Source organism: Doryrhamphus excisus, chromosome 11 (genome assembly GCF_030265055.1).
Source record: "Doryrhamphus excisus isolate RoL2022-K1 chromosome 11, RoL_Dexc_1.0, whole genome shotgun sequence".
Taxonomy (NCBI): Eukaryota; Metazoa; Chordata; class Actinopteri; order Syngnathiformes; family Syngnathidae; genus Doryrhamphus; species Doryrhamphus excisus.
The window spans coordinates 10,799,784-10,824,717 of NC_080476.1; the positions used below are offsets into that span (position 1 = coordinate 10,799,784).

The following is a 24,934-nucleotide window of genomic DNA, read 5'->3' on the forward strand; positions in this document are numbered from 1 at the left end:
TTTTTTTTAATAAAAATAAATACAATAAATACATACATATATTTATTCAACTATATTAGGAAAGCAGGAAGTGAACAAATTGTAAAAGTACCAGATGGGGGGTAGGATTTAATAAGCTTTGCTTCTTCCTACTCCTTTTGGACATGTGGAACTGTGAACTGATTATGTGATGCATTCAATTGTAATCTGATGCACGTTCAAATGAAATAAAACCATTACCATTACCATACTGCCTTGGTTACAATAGTTAGCAGTTGGCACTTTTTGTACATAGTACCTATATTACTCAATGTTAGCATTACATAGAAAATAGACAGATGGATGTTGTATTGTCATCACAGCTGATGTCATCATTTTTAGTCCACATGTAAACGACAAGCCAACGTTTTCAGATTTTTTTTCACTCTGGATGAAAAGAAAGGGTAAAATACTTTGCCGTTTTGACCTGAAAACACTTCCATGTGGATAGCCTCTTAGCAAAAGGTAAAAAAGTGTGACATAATCTAAAGTTCATAATCCAAGTTCATGGAAAAATGTTTTTTGAGTGCGGTCTATCACCAGTACGACTCTCGCACACACACATTCATACTCACCGCCCTTCCCATCACTTTAACTGTCAAGCTTTTATGATGCATGGACGTGACTCTGCTAGCATGTCTACAAATGTGGGGGTGTGTGGGGGGTTTTTTTTCTTTTTTTTTTTGCACAAGTGTGTGATAAGCTGTGCGGCATGTTGGAATGCCTGATGAGAGAGCGTGGGTGTCTGTAGCGTAGTTTCCAGGTAGAGATGAAAGTGGGGAAGAGACACATTGGCTGGAATTTGTGTGGGAGAGGTCGTGGAAGGGAAGGGGGAAGAGGGATAAAATTGAAACAATCCTGTAGGAGTGAGAGACACAATCATGGCAGAGAGGCAGGAATCGTGTTGTAAATCATTTTTGCCAATGGTGGCTGAAAACAAGGACTAGGTAACATAGGTTCCTACAAGGCAAGGGTCTTCCAATGCTTGTTTTGGAGCTCTCAACTTCAGCAACAAGCACACTTCCTCTACCCTCCTTATCCACCAATCACACATCACGTCAACGTGCATTCACATACACCGATCATCAACATGTACAGAAAAAACAGATCTTTACAGTATCGCTCTGGAGATCTATGCAAGGTTTCACATGGTAGGGTAAGGATGATCATGAGAAAGACGAGACAAGTCCAGAATTACAAGGGAGGAGCTTCTTAATCATGTCAAGGGAGTCACCAAGAAAAGCTTTAGTAACACACTTTGATGTAGTCGGTTGAGATCCCGCAGTTCCCAAAGTACTTCTACTTGAGAAAATACCCGCTTGAAGTAAGCATGGGCCAGCAGCAGAAGCACGTACTTCTTCTCCACAGTTCAATGGAAAGAAATCCAGACAGAAATTTAAAAAGTGTACTTTCTGTGACCTATTTCAGCCAAGGACTTGAAAAGTTTTGCCACCAGCTGCTTATAATTATCCGCCTAATTTGTATTTTTTTCTTTTTTTTCCTCCAGATGTTATTATTCCCTATCCAAGAACAGTCACAACAAGGACGCTTTTCCGTGTCGCTTAGCGGCGAGCTAACCATCACGGATGTTCGCAGCGAGGACTCGGGCTATTACATCTGTCAGGCAATCAGTGTGGCGGGAAGCATCCTTACCAAAGCCCTTCTAGAGGTGGAAAGCAGTGAGTGTCATCACACACACACACATCTATGCTGTATATAGTTTTTCCTTGCCTCTGTCGCCAAAGTCCTATAAGGGTGTGGTCCTAGACCAGCTGGAATGCAACCCATGTGGAAAACGGGGATCTACTATATTAGCCTTTTGCTTTTGTAATGTTATTCTTCTTGCTGTCCTAAATTCAAAGGCTGTCCAAACCGCATATTTTGTTGTTCCTATATCTAAGATTTAAATATATAATCCATTCAAATGAAAGTATAAAGTGCAAAAGCGTTGAAATACAACAAAACTACTCCCATAATTCATATACATTTTTTTTCTTTGCTCATTTTAAAATGAAAAACCGACGCACTAAAGACATCTCCCAATGGGCCGGATGCAAAATGCTTAATCCCCCCTCTGCTCCCCGTTTCTCCTTCAAATCTGTCTCAAATTGAAATACCCCTCCCCCAAATGAGCAGACAGCAGGAGGTCTTATCTGATGTAATCAAAGGGGACAAGTGGTGAAAGCCCAATGCAAATAAGTGCAACATATGCTTCCTTCCCCACATCCATGCCATTCTGGGAACACATAGGGATCATAGTGTACCACTCCTGGATGGACATTTTCACACTTATGTTAGGTTCCAGTCGTTGCTAGCAAGAGCACATGTGCTTGTATTTATCATTTATCTAAGATAAAATAAAAATACTAAAGAGTCACTTTGGAGTCATCGCTTTCATCATTTACTCTCCATTGCTTTCTAAATAATTCAGTACCAAAGTAATTGTGACTAGCATAGCGGTGGCATTGTCATGTTCCGGGGCTGCACGAGTGCCACCACTGTTGGCAGATGGGAAAACTGCAAGATTTACACAGAGACTTACAAATCCTGTCAAGCAATCTGTGTATCCTGGAAAGTGATACCTCCGTATTCTAGATACAAGAGACACAGTTGTATTAAAACCAAAACTGTTTTGTATAAATGGAGGCTGGAATGGCTGATCAGTTTAGCTTCAGAGCAAGCGGTTTGTCTTGTAATTGTCTAGAAAAGTATTTGTACTTATTTATAAATGGGATATTTTTGGAGTTAGAGCATAAAAAAACTGTTTATGGCTTTCTGAATACTTTTTAAAAACATGATTAGAGCCCCGTGGATATTAAATAGAACCCCTATAGTCATTTTTATGCTTGTATAACCCACAAAATAAGACGAAATACTAAAGAGTCACTTTGGAGTCGTCGCTTTCATCATTTACTCTCCATTGCTTTCTAAATAATTGAATACCAAGGTAATTGTGACTAGCATAGCGGTGGCATTGTCATGTTCCAGGGCTGCATGAGTCCCGCCACTGTTGTGTATTTGTCTAAAAAAATATTTGTACTTATTTATAAATGGGATATTTTTGGAGTTAGAGCATAAAAAAACTGTTTATGGCTTTCTGAATACTTTTTAAAAACATGATTAGAGCCTTGTGGACATTAAATAGAACCCCTATAGTCATTTTTATGCTTGTATAACCCACAAAATAAGACTAAATAAGCAACTTAAGACACAAATAAGACTCATGCTTGTGTGCTACTCTAAATTAGTTCCCCGTGAGACCTGAAAAAGATGCTTAATATGCAAAAAAAATATATAACACATTTTTTTTTTACAAATAATGGTCCATTTTCAACAATTTATTTATATATTTATAAGTGGCGAGGGACGACCAGATCTAACTGCTTCTGTTCCCCCAGCACCTTCAGATCACGTCCCCCCGATCATTCGCCAAGGACCGGCAAATCACACTTTTGCACCGGGTTCAACCGCACAGTTGCATTGCCACATCATGGGCAACCCCATTCCCAGTATCCAATGGGAGAAGGACGGCCAAAGGATTCTAACAAGCGATGGTCGAATCAGCCTGATGGAGAATGGCACCTTCCAAATACATAACCTTCAGGTATGTAAAACTTGGGATTTTCTCCGTTACTCAGTGGAACCTGATTCAGTTGACGCGATGATGCAACGCATTGGTTGTTGGTAGTTGGGTCTTTAAATGGAACTGTCAAAAAACAACCATAGGTTCAAAAATCCTTAATAATTATTCATACTCCTTAATTCACAAATAAATGGTTCTTTCCCATCGACGTGGGAGTCAACTTAAAAAGGTTCCAATACCTCCAATTGCAGCATATGCCTTTTTAAATGAACCCCAATCTCCAATTATATAATTGATTCCCTTAATTTTCTAACTTATCATTCCTTTCACACTAAACTTTTCAGAAAACTCATTAAAATCCATTCTCGAATGTCCACTAAGGTTTGTAGAAACACGATTAAAAAAAACACTTTTAACAGTCCAAGCATATGCGAAATATGCTTTTACGCGGCAAGGAAAGGCGGCGAGTACAATCTCAAATCCACAACATTGAGGCGTGATCGCCATGATAATGAGCATGCAAGACCATTAGCGGTCGTTAGTGCTGTCCTGTTGCATGCTAATGAAATCCATTTGGCACAGAAGTGCCTCCCGGGGTACGAAGTAGCACCTGAGGCCACAGTAGCGTTTGCTGGGACGAGAGGCGCCTCACTCATTAATTGATTGTGGGTTCTTAATGATTAACAATCGTTGAGACTTGTAATTAAATTCTCCGTACATCATCGCAGTCGAGATGTGAGCAAAAGAGCAAAGATCGAAGCGGGAAGCGCATTGGCTGGATAAGTGGCGGAAGAAATGGAAGAAGCACTTTCTCTCAAGTGGGATTAAAACGATAGACTTTATCGTCTTTGGGAATCATCCAGTCTTCCATCCTGGTTACGAAATGAAGTTGAAATGGTTTGATTTAGTGAATTAGCATAACAGAGGTAAGTCAAAAAAGTAATTCAGATTGTTTTGCTCCATTTTTGAATCTGCTGGGTATTGTCCCACCTGGGCGACCTCCTCAACACGTTTGCAATTAAACAAAAAGACAAAAAAAAAAAACGACACCCATCAATCCCATTTATCACTGTTAAGTGCAGGCTCTTGTTTCAGAAACTATTGTTTTTTTTTGTGTGACTTTTTTTTAAAGACCTTTTGGTAAAAATAGCATTGAAACTTCTGTCGCCGCTTGAAGAGATATAAATATTTCCCCGTAACCTTGACAACGGGCTTGCATCTGGCTTCTTCTGCTTACTTTTTTTAACCAAGCATCTGGTGGACAGTTGATAACGTATGCAGCTACATGGTCAATAAGCACTTTCTCCAACAATCTACTGCATGGGTCTCAAACTCAATTTACTTGGGGGCCACTGGAGCTAGGTCTGGGTGAGGCTGGGCCGCATCAGGTCCCCCCCCCCCAAAAAAAAACGCATTTATTAAAAACAGAAAAATATACAAACTTTTTCAGTGCTTTGGTTCCGATTTTCTACAATAAAAGCTCTGATAAAACATTCCACTGTTCTCAAATATCTTAATTTTTATTTTTCTGCACAAAATAAGATGAAAAATAAATAAACAAATCAAGAATAAAGAAAATCAATCAGTAATAAATAAATATAATAATAATAATAACACAGCAAATAATAAAACATTTAAAAAACACATATAGTTGGTGGGTGGACAAATTATTTTTTCAGATTAAAATTAACAAAGCATTATTAGAGCCCTGTAGACATGACAAAACACGACTATAGTAACATTTATACTCTTTTTATTTACAACATATTGCGCAACTGCAGGGTCTTGAGACTGCTAACTCGCAAACTAGAGAGCTAGCGACCTAAACGGTAGCCTCCCAAGTTATTTCCTTTAAACTTAAAAAAGCCAAAAACTTACCACTTCCACACGGATAGGGAGGATAACTATTAACAGTTATTTACCCTTTAACATGAACATTAATCAAACGTAATAATTTTTTCTGGGTACATGATACCATACAGCATCCATATCAAACTTGTGCGGACTGCACCAACATTACAACACGGGCCGCGTGTTTGAGACCCCTGCTCTACTGCTAGATTGCGATGAATTCAAGTTCTGACCTGAAGGTTGTCACCGGTCTACCGATAAAAAAAAAACAGATAAAAACACATTTGCTAATGAAAAGCTTCATATGTTGTCGTTTTTTGTTTTTTTTTTACTTCTCAAGCTTATTGAACGTGCTTTTGGACCATTGGTGTTTTGATTGATATCCAGCGCAAGATTGCCAAAGTAGCTAAGGTTAGATGTTACGTTGGCGGTGATATTTCTTATCCATACTCTGCCAAATTAATTTTCTTTAAAACTTTCAGGAATTATTGTTCTGTACAAGAGCAAAGGCCCTGTATATTTCAGATGATATCAGACTGGGAAATAATGGTAATAGTAATGGTTTTATTTCATTTGAACATGCATCAGATTACAATTGAATGCATCACATAATCAGTTCACAGGTCCACCAGTATGTTTGATTCCACATACTGAAATGCTATGGCTTTTTAACGTAGTCCTAGCATATAAGTGTTTCAAATGTAGTTCTTCCCTGAGATCATATTTCTCCTCTCTTGTAGAGAAGTATTGGATGACATTTTTAGGTAATTGGTTATTTTTAGCCTTATGCATTATTTTAGCTGTTTGAAGATGAACTATATCAGCAAGTTTAAGTATTTGTGATTTTAGAAATAAGGAGTTAGTATGTTCTCTGTAGGCGGCATTATAAATTATCCTTACTGACCTTTTTTTGCAGTACATTTAGCCAGTGAAGATTGCTTTTATGGTAATGGTAATGGTTTTATTTCATTTGAACATGCATCAGATTACAATTGAATGCATCACATAATCAGTTCACAGTTCCACATGTCCAAAAGGAGTAGGAAGAAGCAAAGCTTATTAAATCCTACCCCTCCATCTGGTACTTTTACAATCACTAACTGTTTCATTTGTTCACTTCCTGCTTTCCATGAAAATGTTTTTCTTTGGAAAACAAAGAAATTTGCAAGTGATCCCAAACTTTTGAACGGTAGTGTATAAAACACAATGGGATCATAGACTGATATTAAAACCTCCAACAAGGTTTTATGGTTTTTTTTGCTCCCAATACCGGACAACACAAAGACACCATATTGTTGATTACACTGTAAATTTGGTTTGACTTAACTAACCAATCTACACCATTCAAAGACTGTATTTCCGCAGAGAGTCATTATGCTGAACTCGGATGTCATGAATATGACTCGCAGGCGTGTTCCATGACCCATTGCGCAACATCTGCTACAGCTGCTGTTACGGCTTCACCAGCATTGCGCCTCAGAATATTCTGCTATTTCATCATGTTTAAGGAGGCGGAAAAAACTACCAACTCGATGTAGCCGAAGAGTGTTATGTTGTGACACGCGGCCTGTTACCCAGCTCGTCTGCAAAGACCTGCCTGACATTTGACATGACATAAATAAAGTCAGTCTTTCAAGTTGGACAGCGCTTTAGTCTGAACTGTAAGGATTGGCTGGAGAGTTACACATATTAGATATATAAGCGATGAAATGGGCTTTCAATTTTTATGGCGCGATTCGACCTCGTCACCTCATTTACCGAGAGACTGAGAGTTCCGTGTGTTGCCCACGGATACTTTGACGGGGTCAATGGGAAACAAACATTCGCCCACCTGAGCTATTCTGCTATGTAGCAGTACAGCGCAGTAATAATATGACGGTAACTGCGGTTAACCCTGAAATAATGCCTGTAAATAAAACAGTCTGTTTGTTTACCGGGATGCTGAAAAGCCTAAAACGACTGTAGGTTTGTGTGTAGTAGAGGTTACAGAGGTTTGTGCCGCCATGCTGCTATATGGTTTATATATGTGTGTGTAAACACAAGGAACTTGTAGGGAAAAGGCCACAAAGAGCCATGCTAAGTTCGGGTAATCTGGTCAGAGAGGAATCTTGAAGTGTTGCCTGTAATTCCCAGAGCACACAAATTATAGGCTGGAAAATCTGTGCCGCTGCTTTTTTACTCTCTGATGTTTTTTCTGATCGGCAGTGCACAGTCTGAACAAAACTTAGTATTAACTAAAAAAAAAAAAAAATCGGTGTCGATACTTCGGAAAAACCAATCAATCTCTACTGTACAACAAATCATTCATTCATTCATTTTCTACCGCTTTTTCCTCACGAGGGTTGCGGGGGGTGCTGGAGCCTATCCCAGCTGAGGCGGGGTACACCCTGGACTGGTGGCCAGCCAATCACAGGGCACATGTAGACAAACAACCATTCACACTCACATTCATACCTATGGACAATTTGGAGTCGCTAATTAACCTAGCATGTTTTTGGAATGTGGGAGGAAACCGGAGTACCCGGAGAAAACCCATGCATGCACGGGTGGAATTGAACCCTGGTCTCCTAGCTGTGAGATCTGCGTGCTAACCACTAGACTGCCGTGCCGCCCTACAACAAATCACATATTTAGAAATTATTATCGTGTCACGGTGAATGACAAGTTTTCTATGGAAAAAATAATAATAAAAAATAAATAAAAATTTTAAATCCATCAATCTGCCTTAAACGCTGAATCATGAATGTGCGGGAATAGATTCTCTAAAATGATCAATTTGGCCTCCGTCTCTCATGGCGTCCTCTCTTTCTTTAACCCATCCGTTTTTCAGCAATCTGTTCCACGCAGCACTCAAGCTGCTGCCTTTGATTAATCGTCAGGTGTTCCGGTAGGTTACCCCACCCACCTCCTGTGCCAATTTCCTGTCCGCTGATTCACATACAACCATCTGGGAATTTGCATTGTACGCCCTGAGACAGACGCACCATTAACCTGCCCACAAGTCACCCCAAGGTCACGGTTTGTAGAAAGGGGGAGACGAAACGAACGAGGGATGTTGCATGGCGGGGTCACCTGTTCCCTGTCCTGCAGGACACATTGACAAGCCACTTAGGCTTGACTAATGCTTCTGTCAGTGTTACTGATGAGCTCGCTCACAGAGGTACGAGAGGAGGATGGTCAAGCGTTTGAGCTAGCATTAGTCAAGTGTGTGTACATATGTGTGTGTGTGTATTTATTTTTCCACCAATCTTTGCGAGTCTCTCTGTGTCCAAGCTAAAGTGAAGCAGGAGGTGCAGTTAACATCAATAAACATTGTTCTCATACCCCATGAAAGATGATCTACCCCAGGGGTCGGCAACCTTTACTATCAAAAGAGCCATTTTACCCCCTCGATCACTTAAGAAAAATAGAATGGAGCCGCAAAACATGAGTTAAAAACATCTATGTAGATAAAAATATCTTATAAACTTTCGAAAGTTTGATGACGGGTACATGGCGCTGAAAGGGGAGGCGGGCGGAGAGAAATCTGAACATAGAAGATACGGTCATGTTTTACATTTTTATTGATCAGGAACACAATACTTTTTATAAGGTGCACTTCTGCCACCTTGTGGCTCTTTTTTCATGCTCTCTTTTATTGTGGAGTTGCATCATCACCTCTTTGTGCAGGGGTCGGCAACCTTTACTATCAAAAGAGCCGTTTTACCCCCCTCGCTCACAAAAATAGACCGGAGCTGGAAAACATGATTTAAAAACATCTTAGAAATCTATGTAGATAAAAATATCTTATAAACTTTCGAAAAGTTGCCAATGACGGGTACATGGCACTGAAAGGGGAGGTGGGCGGAGAGAAATCTGAAGCCTGTTCTGGAGCCGTGGGTTGCTGACCCCTGTCTTTGTGTCTCTCACACGAAGAAGCGGACACATCGACCATTAGGACGTGAAACGTTGCCAACATTCATTCATTCATTTTCTACCGCTTGGGGGTGCTGGAGCCTATCCCAGCTGTCTTCGGGCGAGAGGCGGGGTACACCCTGGACTGGTGGCCAGCCAATCACAGGGCACATATAGACAAACAACCATTCACACTCACATTCATACCTATGGACAATTTGGAGTCGCCAATTAACCTAGCATGTTTTTGGAATGTGGGAGGAAACTGTGAAACCACACATGAACGGGGTGAACATGCAAACTCCAGGGGGTGGAATTGAACCCTGGTCTCCTACCTGACGCCTGAAGAAATCAGAATCAGGATCAGAATCGCCTTTATTGTCATTGTATTGCCTACAACGAAATTTGAGTGCAACTCCACGGTGCATTTTGTAGAAAGTAAAAATAAGAATAAGGAAAAGGATCAAAATAAAACAAGGAATAATAATAATAATATATAAATATAAAAGTGGCAGGTGCTGTTGAAAATAAGTGTAAATATATGTACATCAAAAACAATAACCTATACAGTAACAATATGTAGAATTGCAGTAACCAAATGTGGAATTTCAGTAAACAAAATGTAGTATTGCACTTGGATGAATGAATGAATGAAGTCCAGTATAGCATGTTTGAAGCATTATTGTACATAACAGTGAGGTGTATGTTTTAGTAGTGCAAAATGTTCATTTATGATTGTTATGATTGTAAATGTGCCGCAAATTGCGAGTTTCCAAAGATTTTGATTGACTGCCGGATTTGGAGGGAATTTTAGGGTATCAACGTAGTTCAGAGGAGAAAAAGCAGAGTTTTTCTCTATGATACATTTTTTCACAGCTAATAGAATGTGAACATTTGAACAGGATCTTGACACATAATTTATTTGTTTTTTCTGGGGTTTTTTGTATCAAAAGAGTATCAAAGTAGTTCAGAGGAGAAAAAGCAGTTAGTGTCTCACAGAAAGTCCGATTTTTTTGCACAGTTGTGCGTCGTTTTTCTGTCCATGTTAGACCCAGTTTGTGCTAATCTCTGAATTGAGTAGTTAACAGCATTTCCCCATTCGGGTGTAAAATAATACATTGCGAAGGGAGCCACAACAAAGGAGGCTCAGGAGCCGTGGGTTGCTGACCCCTGATTTAGCCTTTAACTTGCTCTATGAACCAAACCCAAACCGTGATCATGATAAGAAAGACAAAAATCAATGCCGTGAATAAACGGAGCTCTTAATTGGTGGTGTTTCACCGCAGGAACACCGACTTCAGGTGTATGGATTTTGTCCATCGTTGACTAATGACCGCTTGTTTTGTTACTTCTTTAGAGCCCAGCTAATGAACTCATTTCTCTGCTTCTGGTGGCTGCAGTTTTAAGACAAAAACCGTCTCACACGATATAGAGCGTGGTCATTAAATCAGGCAAAAGTGCACATGGAGAGTATTCCACTGTGAACTGCAGATTCTTTTTGTCATATTTCTGATGCCGTAACGGACTTGAGTTGTTAGTTACGGACCTTAAAGGACTTCAGCCTTCTGAGAAAATGCATCCGGCGCTTTTTTGTAGAGTGGGCTATGTGTTTGCGGTTCGTTAATACCGAGGCACTTAGAGGACGTTCCTTGCTCCATATCTCTACCAGAGATGGACACTCACAGGGGCGGGATCGCTGCATTTAACCTTCCCTCTTGTGTTAGCTTTCTGGTATCATATCTTATGTTAACGGGTCGGTTTTGACCCGTGTATTAAATCAGCTATAAAATACAAAAAAAACAATAAGTTACCATCAAATTTGCTTCTCATGTTTTTGTTACCTTCTTGGGCTTCCTCATTAATACTTTTGGTGTGGGCATGTAGGCTTTTTTGTCACTATACCCCTCAATTTCAATTTCCAAAAATGGTAAAATGAACCTCAAAAGAATCATATTGATAAAGTGAAGGTTCTTTTGTTACCTGGCTATTACTGAGGGCTATAGAACATATCTCTTAAATCAATTACTTGTATTTATTTTCTCATTTTAGATATTTCTCACTGAAGAAATATCTATGACAGGGGTCTCAAACTCAATTTACCTGGGGGGCCACTGGAGCTAGGATCTGGTCAGGTTTTCCAACCCCCCCCCCCCAAAAACGCATTTATTAAAAACAGAAAAATATACAAACTTTTTCAGTGCTTTGGTTCCGATTTTCTACAATAAAAGCTCTGATAAAACATTCCACTGTTCTCAAATATCTTAATTTTTATTTTTCTGCACAAAATAAGATGAAAAATAAATAAACAAATCAAGAATAAAGAAAATCAATCAACCAGTAATAAATAAATATAATAATAATAATAATAAAACAGCAAATAATAAAAACTTAAGAAACCACATATAGTTGGTGGGTAGACAAATTATTTTTTTCTGATTAAAATTAACAAAGCATTATTAGAGCCCTGTAGACATGACAAAACACGACTATAGTCACATTTATACTCTTTTTATTTACAACATATTGCGCAACTGCAGGGTCTTGAGACACATGCTAACTCGCAAACTAGAGCAGCTAGCGACCTAAACGGTAGCCTTCAAGTTATTTCCTTTAAACTTAAATAGCCAAAAACTTACCACTTCCACACGGATAGGGAGGATAACTATAAACAGTTATTTAACTTTTAACATGAACACTAATCAAACGTAATAATTTTTTCTGGGTACATGATACCATACAGCATCCATATCAAACTTGCGCGGGCCGCACTAACATTAAACTTTCATATCAAGGCGGGGGCCTCAAACTAGTGTCCTGCGGGCCACATTTGGCCCGCGGACCGCGTGTTTGAGACCCCTGCATTAAAGCTTTATTTAACCAAATGCTACACTTGAGATGTGGCAACGTCCTGCTGGGCACCTGCTGACCTCTACTGGTGGAACCACGGTGGAACTGTTGTTCTTATTGGTCTGTTTGTGTGGTACTTGATTGATCTGAAGTACCTTCCAGAGGGGCTCCCCTGTGATGGCCTTGATTTTCCTTCTGTAGAAGATCCTAAATGAGTATACGTATTGACTTGTTGCAAGCAAACACAACATTTCTGTCGTCTGCCTTGCCCATTAAAAATGTTTTTTATAATACATGTGAGTGCAGGGTAGATTTGTGGCACACTTCATAATTTTATTTGCGGGTCTCCTGTCCAGAATACCAAGTAGGTGTTGAGTTTTTTAGGCAGGTGCTCCAAAAATGTCTGCAGCTTCAGATGGTCATTAAAATTCTCCCTTTCATCCTTCCTTTAAATCGCCTTTTCTTCCGTGTAGGGATTAGAAGAAGAGAGAAAAAGACACAAGCTTGACTTTAGCCTTGGCTTCAAAAGGATCCGCAGAGAATATAACACTTTAAATACTCTAAAAACGATAAAAAATTGAACTAACCACGGTTGACAGAATGTCAACAGTAGATGCTCCATATTCTTGTTAAGTAGAGCTTTTTCATCAGTGAATACCAACAAGAAATTGAGACGCCCATAAAAGTGTACATTATTGACACACACAAACCTGCCTGCTAGCTTGCTGTTGACATTTTTCTCAGATTTCACATCAACATTTGCAATAAACATGACTGTTGGAATTATTGGAGTAGATTCTCTGTAATAATTCCTTCTTCAGTTGTCATTGTACTCGCAACTAAAGGAGGATAATGGATGAACAGTTGGAGTCACACGACTATGGTGTGTTCAAGGACCGCTGAAAAAAGTGCGAAATCTCAGCGTTTGATGAAAAAACATGACCAGAGAAGCATAAAGACATAAACATGTAAAAATGGTGGGCCATAAATTCTAAATCACAAATGTGCAGGAATCTACTATGTCAAACCTGCCTGCTAGCTTGCTGTTGACATTTTTCTCCGATTTCACATCAACATTTGCAATAAGCATGACTGTTTGAATTATTGGAGTAGATTCCCTCCAACAATTCTTTCTTTAGTTGTCATTGTACTTGCCACTAAAATGGGATAATGGATGAACAGTTGGAGTCTCATAGTCACACGACTATGGTGTGTTCAAGGACCGCCGAACAAAGTGCGAAATCTCAGCGTTTGATGAAATCACATTACCAGAGAAGCATAAAGACATAAACATGTAAAAAATGGTGGGCCATAAATTCTAAATCACAAATGTGCAGGAATCTACTATGTCAAACCCGCCTGCTAGCTTGCTGTTGACATTTTTCTCCGATTTCACATCAACATTTGCAATAAACATGACTGTTGGAATTATTAGAGTAGATTCCCTCCAACAATTCCTTCCTTAGTTGTCATTTTACTCACCACTAGAGCGGAATAATGGATGAACAGTTGGAGTCACATAGTCACACGACTACGGTGTGTTCAAAGACCGCAGAAAAAGTGCGAAATCTCAGCGTTTGATGAAAAAATATAGCATAAAGACATAAATTTGACATCATTTTTTACTCTGTTTACTTGCTTTTATTCAACTCCATTTTTCTGTAAAGCGTCTTTGAGTATTTTGAAAAGCTATACAAAGCTATACAAATAAAATTTATTATTATTATTATTAAAAGTAAAAACACATTTGTGGGGCCATATATTCTAAATCACAAATGTGCGGGAATCTACTATAAACTTAACAGGAACTGAGTCCTGTATATAGTTATACTAAATATATATACGCTACATGTTTAGTTTACTCAAAAAGTAATGCTCGCGACGTTACGGGAAAAAAATATTCCCCACATATGAAATGATTCATTCCCACTTCACATTTAATATATGCAAATGAGAGCTGCCTGCATGAGGCCCCATTTGGCCCTGAAGATCACCTTTTGCACTAAATTCTATATTACTCCATGCGTCTGTAAATCTATCTATTATTCATGCATGTGTGCTCTGTCATTTCACTGTGAAAGTCACCTGTTTGCTCGTATGTTAATGAGGGCTTTCTGTTGTGACAGCTTCCCCCCCTCCACCCCCCCTCCTTAAGCTCCGCCATCAGAGCATAAAGCTTTCTGTTTTGAGAGATACGCCATTAAGTCACTTCAGCAGTAATGAGTGCATTAACTCCGTAGAATGGACTCGCTCAGAAGCGTTAAACTAACACACGTTTATTTTTTTATGTTGCCAGGAAACCGACTCGGGTGTTTACACCTGCCTGGCTTCCAGCTCCAGCGGTGAGACAAGCTGGAGTGGAGTGCTCACAGTCAAAGGTAAGATGGTCTCTGCATGTTTTGAATCTATAGCGATCACATTGTAGCCATTGACTGAGACCAGCAATCCTGCAGGCGAACGTCCAGTCACAGCCAGTTTTGGTCACTTTTTTTGTGATCCCGTTATTTTCTCAGTATGTAATAGATATTTATAAAACGGAGACTGAATTTAAGTCTGTTCTAATCAAATGTTCATCTCCCACTCTCCGTTTATTTCTCCATCTTTGCCATCCAGAGAATGCAGACCCCACAGTTATTCAGACCACTGAGCCTTTCCAGTTGCCGGGTCCCCCACACAAGCCCATTGTCACAGATGTCTCCAAGAACAGCGTCTCTCTAACTTGGCAACCCAATGCTCACGAGGGGGGAGCTGCAGTTACCTCCTACATCATCGAGGCCTTCAGGTGATTTTTTTTATGGCTTTGTAGCTTTTACTTTAGACATTTTGCTGTCGGCCATGGAGAACAAGTTAGAACATTTGGGTGAGAGCCAGTGCTGTATTAGTCTTGCGAAAAGACTTTGGGTCCATATAATAAACTATGCCATATTTTCTGGACTATAAGTCACTCCGGAGTATAAGTTGCAAAATGCCAAAAATGCATAATTAGGTAGAAAAAAACAAACATAAGTCACTCCGCAGTATAAGTCGCAAAATGCCAAAAATGCATAATTAGGTAGAAAAAACATACATAAGTCGCTCCGGAGTATAAATCGCAAAATGCCATAAATGCATAATTAGGTCAAAAAAACATACATAAGTCACACCAGAGTATAAGTCACAAAATGCCAAAAATGCATAATTAGGTACAAATACATACATAAGTCACTCCGGAGTATGAGGCGCAAAATGCCATAAATGCATAATTAGGTAGAAAAAAAACATACATAAGTCGCTCCGCAGTATAAGTCGCAAAATGCCAAAAATGCATAATTAGGTAGAAAAAAAACATACATAAGTCGCTCCGCAGTATAAGTCAAACAAGGCCAAAAATGCATCATTAGGTACAAAAAAACACACATAAGTCGAAAAATGCCAAAAATGCATAATTAGGTAGAAAAAACAAGTGTGTGACTTATAGTCTGGAAAATACGGTATATATATTATAATATGGGAGTAACTTACACAAAAAATAAACATGAACAGAAAAGGTGTCCAGTGTTTATGTAACATAAACACTGTTACATAAATTATAAGTCGCTCTGGAGTATAAGTCGCAGGAACAGCCAACCTATGAAAAAAAGTACGACTTATAGTCCGGAAAATATGGTATATATATATTATAATATGGGAGTAACTTACATGTCTTACGAAAAAAAAAAAGGCAAAATTTGGCAGTGCCGGTTGGAGCGGTTGGCTTCTAAACTTTCTCAAAAGTTACCATCACTGACGCAAGATGAGCAGTCATGAGTCATGTTCCCTTTTTTGCTCTCGTAGCTTAGTGCGTCTGGCATCGTGCCACCAACACCCACAGTGCCCTTGGCGGGGGGGGGGGGGGGGGGGGGGGGGGGGCTGTAAAAGTGTCAAAACAAATGGTTGGGGAAGGCCTTTGTGACTCTGCCGATGCCAAGGTGACAATAAATTCACAAAGAGACGAGAGGAATTGGAATAAGTTTGCACTAGAATACATCTGGTGCAATGCCAATAGACCAATAGGAAGCTTCCTGTGTCTTCTCATATATATAGTCTCATATATAGCACTGTCAGGAAAGCAAATGATATGATAAGGATAACAATGTAACATGCATACACTTTGTTTCCTAACAGTCAAAGGTGTCAAATGATCATCTATTATGGGATTCGTGGGAATTATCGTACAAATACGACTTTACTCACATCCGCTGTTGTTTAGCAGGCGTTGTGTCCAAGCGGAGATAAAAATAACTATTGCCTAGAGATCCTCCCGTGCAATGATTAATAATTCAAACACTCACGAATACACTGTGTTTTCTTTCCTATGTTAGATTCTCCAAGAGTCCAATGAACTGTTAATAAACATAAACTGCAAGTCCTAAGCCAAGCTTGTCGCTGAAGACATTTTGACATGAATGAGATGAACGGTACATGTATTCGTAATCGGATTTTGCGGTATGGAAGTACTAATATCCTTGTCTGGTGTCACGCTTCTACTTGTTAAACAAATGATGCTTCGGCTAGTTGCACTTCCAAGGAGAAACCAGAGCGTCAAAAACGCTCTTTTTCAGACAAAAACGACGAAAACGGTGCGCTACCATGATGTTAGATATGACACCAATTTGCTTTTTTTACCGATATCACAAAGCGAACATGCTTTGACATGAATTAGATTTCTTTTAACATCTTCAATGTACCAAATAAATCAAAGTGGTCACCAGCATTCTTTAATGTTATAATGTGCTATACAGTAAAACCTTGGTTTTCATCATTAATTGGTTCCAAAACCAAAACGTATTAAACCAAGGCAAAATCTCCCATAGGAAATAATGTAATTCCAATTAATCTGTTCCAGACACTTAAAAATACTTACAAAAAATTAATTTTACAGAGAATAATTATAGTTTTACATGTGAGAAAATGTGAAATAATTCTAAAAGACAAACGGATGGAATTCAACTGTGTTTTCTCACCTTCTTTATGAAATTGCTGGCACTCAACTTTCTCCGCTTTCTTTATTTAGCAGGCATGCAGACAGTGAGTAAGCAAAAGGGGCTTTGCTTTGGTTTGATTTTGTGAAACAATACAAATTTGTTTGGTGCAATGTTGTACGAAAACCAAGACAATGTGTGAAAACCAAGGCAAAACATTTTGTTGTTAGTTTTTGTGCTTTATTTTAAAAAAATCATTAAAGTTGCATACACAAAAGTTGTTTTGCACATTATTGTACTCATTATTGTGGCCTTAAAAAGGGAGGTATGTACTGAATCGTGATGGTGGGGTACTGTTTTATCCTGAACGGCAAAACAGTACATGCTCGCAGCATGAATTGTGATACATCTCATATAAAACATAATGAGAGTTGACATATTAATCTATGCGTGGAGTAAAACATTAGAAACATAATGCGTTTTGTCATCATCTTCTGCAGCCAAGCGGCCGGCAGCACTTGGCAAACTGTAGCCGACATGGTGAAAATAGAAACACACACAATCACTGGCCTCCTCCCCAACACCATCTACTTGTTCATTGTCCGAGCTGTCAACGCCTACGGCCTGAGCGACCCCAGCCCCATCTCGGAGCCTGTCAGAACGCAAGGTCAGTCGGAGAAGCCTCACAACATGACTCCCATGTAGAACTTTGGACTCGAACAGCACTGGAAGTGGACTTGTGTGTGTGTGTTTTTGTTCAGATGTGAGTCCGACAGGTCAGGGAGTGGACCACAGGCAGGTGCAGAGAGAACTGGGGGAGGTCGCAGTCCAACTACAGGAGCCCGTCAGAATGACCACATCCTCCATACGGGTCTCTTGGACTGTGAGTGGGTTTAAACTTTCTTAAAAATGGAAGATTGAACATCCTACTTCAACTGTATCTCATTTCATCTTCTAGGTGGATCGTCAGTCTCAGTTTGTGCAGGGCTACCGTATCTTCTACTGCCCCAGTGGGGGGTCTTGGCTTCTACAAGATATTAACTCTCCTTCAGAGCGCAGCACCGTCCTGACCAGCCTACTGAAAGGAACGGAGTACGAGATAAAGATTCGGCCTTATTTTGACGAATTTCAGGGGAAGGACAGTCGTACAATACGGGTTCGAACCCCAGAAGAAGGTAATAGTACGGAATCTGTGGAGAGGGATTCAGGGAGCTTGTCAAAAAAACAGCATCGAAAAGCATTTTCCATGCTGTTTTTTGACATTCATTTTTTTCATTTTTTTCATTTTTTTCATTTTCACAGCTACAGTAACTAACAGCTGAAAGAGAAAAGCACCAACGTGCATCTGTCAAAACGCGATGCCGACAGTGTCGGGAAAGCTTTTCGACTTCTGCCGAAAAGGAAAAGCATTTTCCATGCTGTTTTTTGACATTCATTTTTTTCATTTTTTTCATTTTTTTTCTTTTTTTCATTTTCACAGCTACAGTAACTAACAGCTGAAAGAGACAAGCACCAATGTGCATCTGTCAAAATGCGATGCCGACAGTGCCAGGAAAGCTTTCCGACTTAAGAAAGCAGGGGAAAATACAAGGCATTTGGAGCACTAATTGCAAAATCTATATCAAAAAATGAATGTCAAAAAACAGCATGGAAAAGCATTTTCCATGCTGTTTTTGACATTCATTTTTTTCCGTTTTTTAATTTTTTTTTCCTTTTTCATTTTCACAGCTACAGTAACTAACAGCTGAAAGAGACAAGCACCAATGTGCATCTGTCAAAATGCGATGCCGACAGTGACGGGAAAGCTTTCCGACTTAAGGAAGCAGGGGAAAATTCAAGGCATTTGGAGCACTAATTGCAAAATCTATATCATTGTACTTTGTACTTCATCAGGGAACTGGACAAATATTACTACAATAATCCAATAGTCATCCACAATCACCACTTACATGCATGCATAGCATGTGTGCCATAGTAACACCAATGCTACAATGCCGGCTCCTGTACTGGTCGCCGGTGGTTTTAAAAAGTCCATTTATATTTTGCCTTAATTGGATTGTTTGTCTCTATTTTTACTCTTTATATCCTCTTTCATTTCCTTGAGCAATTTAGTTGATGAGGTCTCTTGCCTTTTAGTGCCTAGCGCCCCACCGAGAGCTGTAGCAGTGGCAACAGTGAAGCACAGCAACATCTCCAGCATCAGCGTCTCATGGGAGCCTCCACCCAGCGACATGCAGAACGGCGTCATCCTAGAGTATAAGGTAAACACCTCTGACACCGCTGCAGATGGAACACGTGTGAAAACGTTTTTTTTTTATTACAAAGCTGCAAACAGATGTCTCTAAGGCACTTTTATTGCCATAAATAGAAATAGCACAATAGCTCTCCCCATATTGTGATCTACACCATAAATATTAATCCTGCATTTATTTTACTTACACATTTAGATTCCTTGACCATGACAACATACCACGGAATACCTTAAAGAATGTTAACATTAGCATGCTAATACCTAGCATAGCGCTGTTTGTGTATCTACTTCTGAAAATGTTATTATAATTGTTAACATACTAACATGCTGATGTTAGTATGCTAACACCTAGCATGGTAGCACAAAGTGTCTGCTTGAGTTTGTATTCATGAAAATCCAAACTGTGCTAATATGGTCACCTGGCATACCTATGAGAGTGTCAAAAAAATGCTACTATGCTAATGTTAACATGCCGATACCTAACATGAAAGTGCTAAACGTATCATTCATTCATTCATTTTCTACCGCTTTTCCTCACGAGGGTCATGTTTCATGTATTCGGTGTCTACCTGTGTCTAACAGCTAAAAATGCTACTATGCTAATATGAGCATGCTAACACCTAGCATAGTGCTGTTTGTGAATCTACATCTGTTAGTATAATTGTTAACATGCTAACATGCTGATGTTCATATGCTAACACCTAGCATGGTAGCACTAAGTGTCTGCTTGAGTTTGTATTCATGAAGATCCAAAATGTGCTAATATACCTAGCGTGGCACGGCAGTCAAGTGGTTAGTGCGCAGACCTCACACCTCGGAGACCAGGGATCAATTCCATTTCATCTCTGTGTGGAGTTTGCATGTTCTCTCTGTGCATGCGTGGGTTTACTCCGGGTTTCTTCCCACATTCCAAAAACATGCTAGGTTAATTGGCGACTCCAAATTGTCCATAGGTATGAATGTGAGTGTGAATGGTTGTTTGTCTATATGTGCCTTGTGATTGACAGCTGGGATAGGCTCCAGCACCCCCGCGACCTTCGTGAGGATAGGATAGGATAGGTAGTCGGTGTCTACCTGTGAAAACGGCTAAAAATGCTACTAAGCTAATATTAGCATGCTAGCATTGCTAAAATGCTTGTGTTAGCATTCTAACACCTAACATGGTAGTAGTGTTTATATATGTGTCTACCCATGCAAATCGAAAAAAATGCTAACATGCCATTGTTAGCATGCTAGCAATGTTAATCTGCTAATTTAACACGATTTATATGCACAAATGCCGAAAATGGTCCTATTTTGCAATGTTAAAGAAACTTAAAAAAAAAAAATGGATCCAGTCGATGTTGCGGATTATCCCCCAAATTTCATCAGTTCTTCCAATATCCCATTTCCGACAATTCTTGAAAATGTCATCCACATCCATTCAGACCTTTTGAAGTTATTTTGAACAGAAACACCGGCCAAAAAAATAACCTCTATAGTGCACTGCACTTGGTGGAGGTAATAAAGCTTGAGTAACCTTAAGTGCCATGTAGGGCAATTGTTGTTGTAAATCAAAAATGTCGCCTGTGTTCTAGCGAGTATGTTGCAGGCCGGACACTGCACGACAATGACAAAATATCGACAGGTCTCAATCTCGATGCTGGCAGTTAAGGCGAAACTGCGAAGGTCAAAATGAGCTCTGCTCAAATATGATGCGGTAATGCAGATGCAGATGTCATAATAATAATCAGCAATAAAACAGCATATTGCAAAGCTTTTTTAACATGGGCGTTGAACATTTAAAGCCATTAGTCAGTCACATGATACGGGAAGAACAAATCCGGGTGAACACCAGCAGTTGATCATTTTTGAAGGCACCATAAATAAACATCTTAGGCTGAAATTTCAATGCATAGTGATTATATACTGATGTACACGTTCTATTCAAAAGTAGGCCAAAAGTAGGTATTGTCCCTTGAGAAAATACAGTAGCACTCTCTTCCCGAAGATATTGACGTATTTTAACTTCCCGTCTTTGTGAATCTGAACAGGTCTGGTGCGTGAGCAGCGGCACCAACAACCAGACACGCTACTACATCAACAAGACCGTAGACGGGAACACCTTGTCCACTGTTCTGAAAGGTCTGATGCCCAGAATGCAGTACCAAGTCGAGGTGGCGGCCGTTACCGGTGCTGGTGTTGGCACCCGCAGTCCGCCTGTGCCCGTCGTCATCGGTACGTACCAACATGTAGGAAAAGGGTCACATTCAAAGTGGCGGATGTTGTTTTTTTTATTCGCGTAATCTGTTCCTAGATAGAGACGCTTTTGGAGTGTTTGGGTTAATGGTTCTTGCTCAAGAGTTTTATGTTATGCGTGCATAAACTGTGGAGTGCCTCAATTGTGGATTCCCACACAATTGCGATTCAACAGCGGTCAATTTTTTTTCCCCATAAATACAAGGATGAAGAGTATTGAATCATAATGTGCTTTTTCTATATCACTATATTGACAGTTACTATGGTACCCATTATGTTATGTCATTGTACATATCACCTCGTACTTCGGTAAGGAACAAAAAAATGTAAAAATGAAAAAAAAACAAAAAGAAAACCTTAAACCATATTAGGAAAGCAGGAAGTGAACAAATGTAACAGTTACTGATTGTAAAAGTAAGTAAAGTAAAATGAAATAAAACCATTACCATTACCATAAATAGGCCTTTCATTTCATAGAAAATACATCATTCTCCATTAATAATAATAACAATTACAAAATAAACAACTAAGAATTATGTGTCTTTCATTTATTTGTAGTTGATGTTGTTTGTCATTGTATGGTCATATCACCTCGTACTTTGGTAAGGGACCAAAAAAAAAAAAAAAAAACCTTAAACCATATTCGGAAAGCAGGAAGTGAACAAATGTAACAGTTACTGATTGTAAAAGTACCAGATGGAGGGGTAGGATTTAATAAGCTTTGCCTCTTCCTACTCCTTTTGGACATGTGGAACTGTGAACTGATTATGTGATGCATTCAATTGTAATCTGATTCATGTTCAAATTAAATAAAACCATTACCATTATAGGCCCTTTATTTCACAGAAAACACATAAGGGACGAAAAAAATATAAAAAAAACAAAAAACAAACTTTAACTATATTTGGAAAGCAGGAAGTGAACAAATGTAACAGTTACTGATTGTAAAAGTACCAGATGGAGGGGTAGGATTTAATAAGCTTTGCTTCTTCCTACTCCTTTTGGACATGTGGAACTGTGAACTGATTATGTGATGCATTCAATTGTAATCTGATGCATGTTCAAATGAAATAAAACCATTACCATAAATAGACCTTTTTAACACATAATTCTCCATTAATAATAATAATAATTACTAAATAAACAACTATTGTTTGTCTTTGTTGTCTTCATTTCTCGTTGCCCCCCCCTGAATGCTACTCCCAGAAACGGCAGCTGAACAGCCCACGGTGCCTGGCAGCGTCGATGACGAGGAGTCCAACGTGAGTCTGGCCGAACAGATTACCGATGTGGTCAAGCAGCCGGCGTTCATAGCAGGCATCGGTGGAGCCTGCTGGGTCATCCTCATGGGCTTCAGCGTCTGGATCTACTGCCGACGTAAAAAGAGGAAGGAGCTGAGCCACTACGCCGCCTCCTTCGCTTACACACCGGCAGGCAAGAGTAGTTGCATGATGGGGGATTAAATATATATGTGTAATCTCTGGGAGAAGTGTGTGATATTCACTTCTGTTCTCTATTTGTCTTCTGTAGTTGGCTTTCCTTGTGGAGAGGCATCTGGACTCAACGGAAGGTAATGCATCCTACATTTACTCTAATATTGACCTCACTTGAATGCACCGCTACTTTCCTCCATGCTGTGTTTTGTTTTGTTTTTTTACCCGCCGCTTGCCGCAAACTGTACTCCCATCTGGATGTTGTGATGTGCGCTGTTGTCGTCAATGAACGCCAGAATGTGTGCGATGTCTCCGCAGGCCGGGCGTGCTGGGAGGCAACATGGGCAACTACCCGTGGCTGGCAGACTCTTGGCCCGCCACCAATCTGGTCCACAGCGGTAAGGAGGCTGTCAACTGCTGCACCGCCAGCCACGACACAGCTGAGAGATATTACAACGGTACCAACCTGCGGCCGTTATTACAGTAGTAGTTTTGATTTTGTAGTCATTGCTGCTTTGTAAGCTGTGGTTCCCGATGCTTTGAACGCCTCATAGAAGCGGGTATATCCAACTACCTGAACCAAACGGAGAAGTACAGCATGGGCGGCTCAACGGAAGGACCCATTTACAGCACCATCGACGCCACCAACGAGGACCTGCACAGCTTCGCCTACGCCCAGCACACCTCCGCCACTCCCTACGCTTCCACTTCCGTCATGCCCTTCCCTAACCAGACGCAGGGACCGCAACATGGTGGCGAGCAGCAGGATGACGGACACTGGATCACCCAGCATGGAACCTCCGGAGCTCAGTACGCCCAGCCGGACCGCTGCAATGGTGAGAGGGGGCGGGTACAAAGGGTAGATCCTTATTAAGGATCTATGAATTATTCATACAGTGCAAGTTTAAATGTGATGTAGACATATAAAAAAACTAAGAAACCATAACAATAAATAAATAAACAAACCATACCAAAAAATCAAATTAGCTTGTTATGATCTAAATCAGATAAATCATCACACTCATTGTCACTGTTAATAGTATTTTTTTTTTTTTTAGTTTTATTGTTTAACTGCATTTTTAGATTTTCTACCAGCTGCTTATAAATATCTGCTCTGTTGTTTCCAAGAAACATACACGCATGCATTTTGTCCACCTCCAAGAGAGAGATTTCAGTATTTTATTTTTAGTTTTTTTTAGTTTTCTTGTTTAACTGCATTTTTAGAATGTTAGTTGGACTTCAGCAGATTTTCAACCAGCTGCTTATAATTATCTGCCTTGTCGTTTCCAAGAAACATACATGCATGCATTTTGTTCCCCTCCAAGAGAGAGATTTCAGTATTTTTTTTAATTTTTTTTAGTTTTCTTGTTTAACTGCATTTTTAGAATGTGCCAGAGCTTTGTTGGACTTCAGCAGATTTTCAACCAGCTGCTTATAAATATCTGCCCTGTAGTTTCCAAGAAACATACATGCATGCATTTTGTTCACCTCCAGGAGAGAGATTTCAGATAAAAGTCACACTGTACTTTGTGATAAACTACAGTTTTTGCCGTATTTTGTATGCGTTTCCGATTTTGGCCCAATACTGTGTCTTGCAAACGAGAGCCAATCAATCAAGGTAGTTGGTGTTCAGTTAGTATTTGTCATTTTCATTCTATCTCTGCCTGGTTTGTAGGTAAGCCGAAGCAGAAGGCCATGGGTAAGGCTGTTAAGACCCCATCTCTGACATGGATGGAGACCTTGCCCCCGCCTCCTCCGGCTGGAGAGCTGGAACAGTGTGACCAAGACGAAGAGCCTCCAGAGCAGGAAGACATGGACATAGGGTGAGTCAGACTAAGTCTTTCGTAATAAGACTGACAGCTACTTCACAGCCAAACTG

General features: G+C 39.8%; 1 protein-coding gene across 3 annotated transcripts in view; it reads left to right on the forward strand.

Annotated features, from left to right (window-relative positions):
• Positions 1–24,934, forward strand: part of robo3 (roundabout, axon guidance receptor, homolog 3 (Drosophila)) — a 130,263-nt gene that overhangs the window by 99,194 nt on the left and 6,135 nt on the right. For all 3 annotated transcript variants that reach the window (XM_058086497.1, XM_058086496.1, XM_058086498.1), the window contains exons 8-21: positions 1,526–1,697; positions 3,417–3,622; positions 14,490–14,571; positions 14,807–14,975; positions 17,634–17,800; positions 17,895–18,016; positions 18,092–18,308; positions 19,270–19,394; positions 21,418–21,601; positions 22,829–23,056; positions 23,153–23,192; positions 23,374–23,513; positions 23,610–23,891; positions 24,731–24,878. In XM_058086497.1, the coding sequence (XP_057942480.1) occupies positions 1,526–1,697; positions 3,417–3,622; positions 14,490–14,571; positions 14,807–14,975; positions 17,634–17,800; positions 17,895–18,016; positions 18,092–18,308; positions 19,270–19,394; positions 21,418–21,601; positions 22,829–23,056; positions 23,153–23,192; positions 23,374–23,513; positions 23,610–23,891; positions 24,731–24,878 (2,282 nt within the window). The remainder of the gene's footprint in view (positions 1–1,525; positions 1,698–3,416; positions 3,623–14,489; positions 14,572–14,806; positions 14,976–17,633; positions 17,801–17,894; positions 18,017–18,091; positions 18,309–19,269; positions 19,395–21,417; positions 21,602–22,828; positions 23,057–23,152; positions 23,193–23,373; positions 23,514–23,609; positions 23,892–24,730; positions 24,879–24,934) is intronic.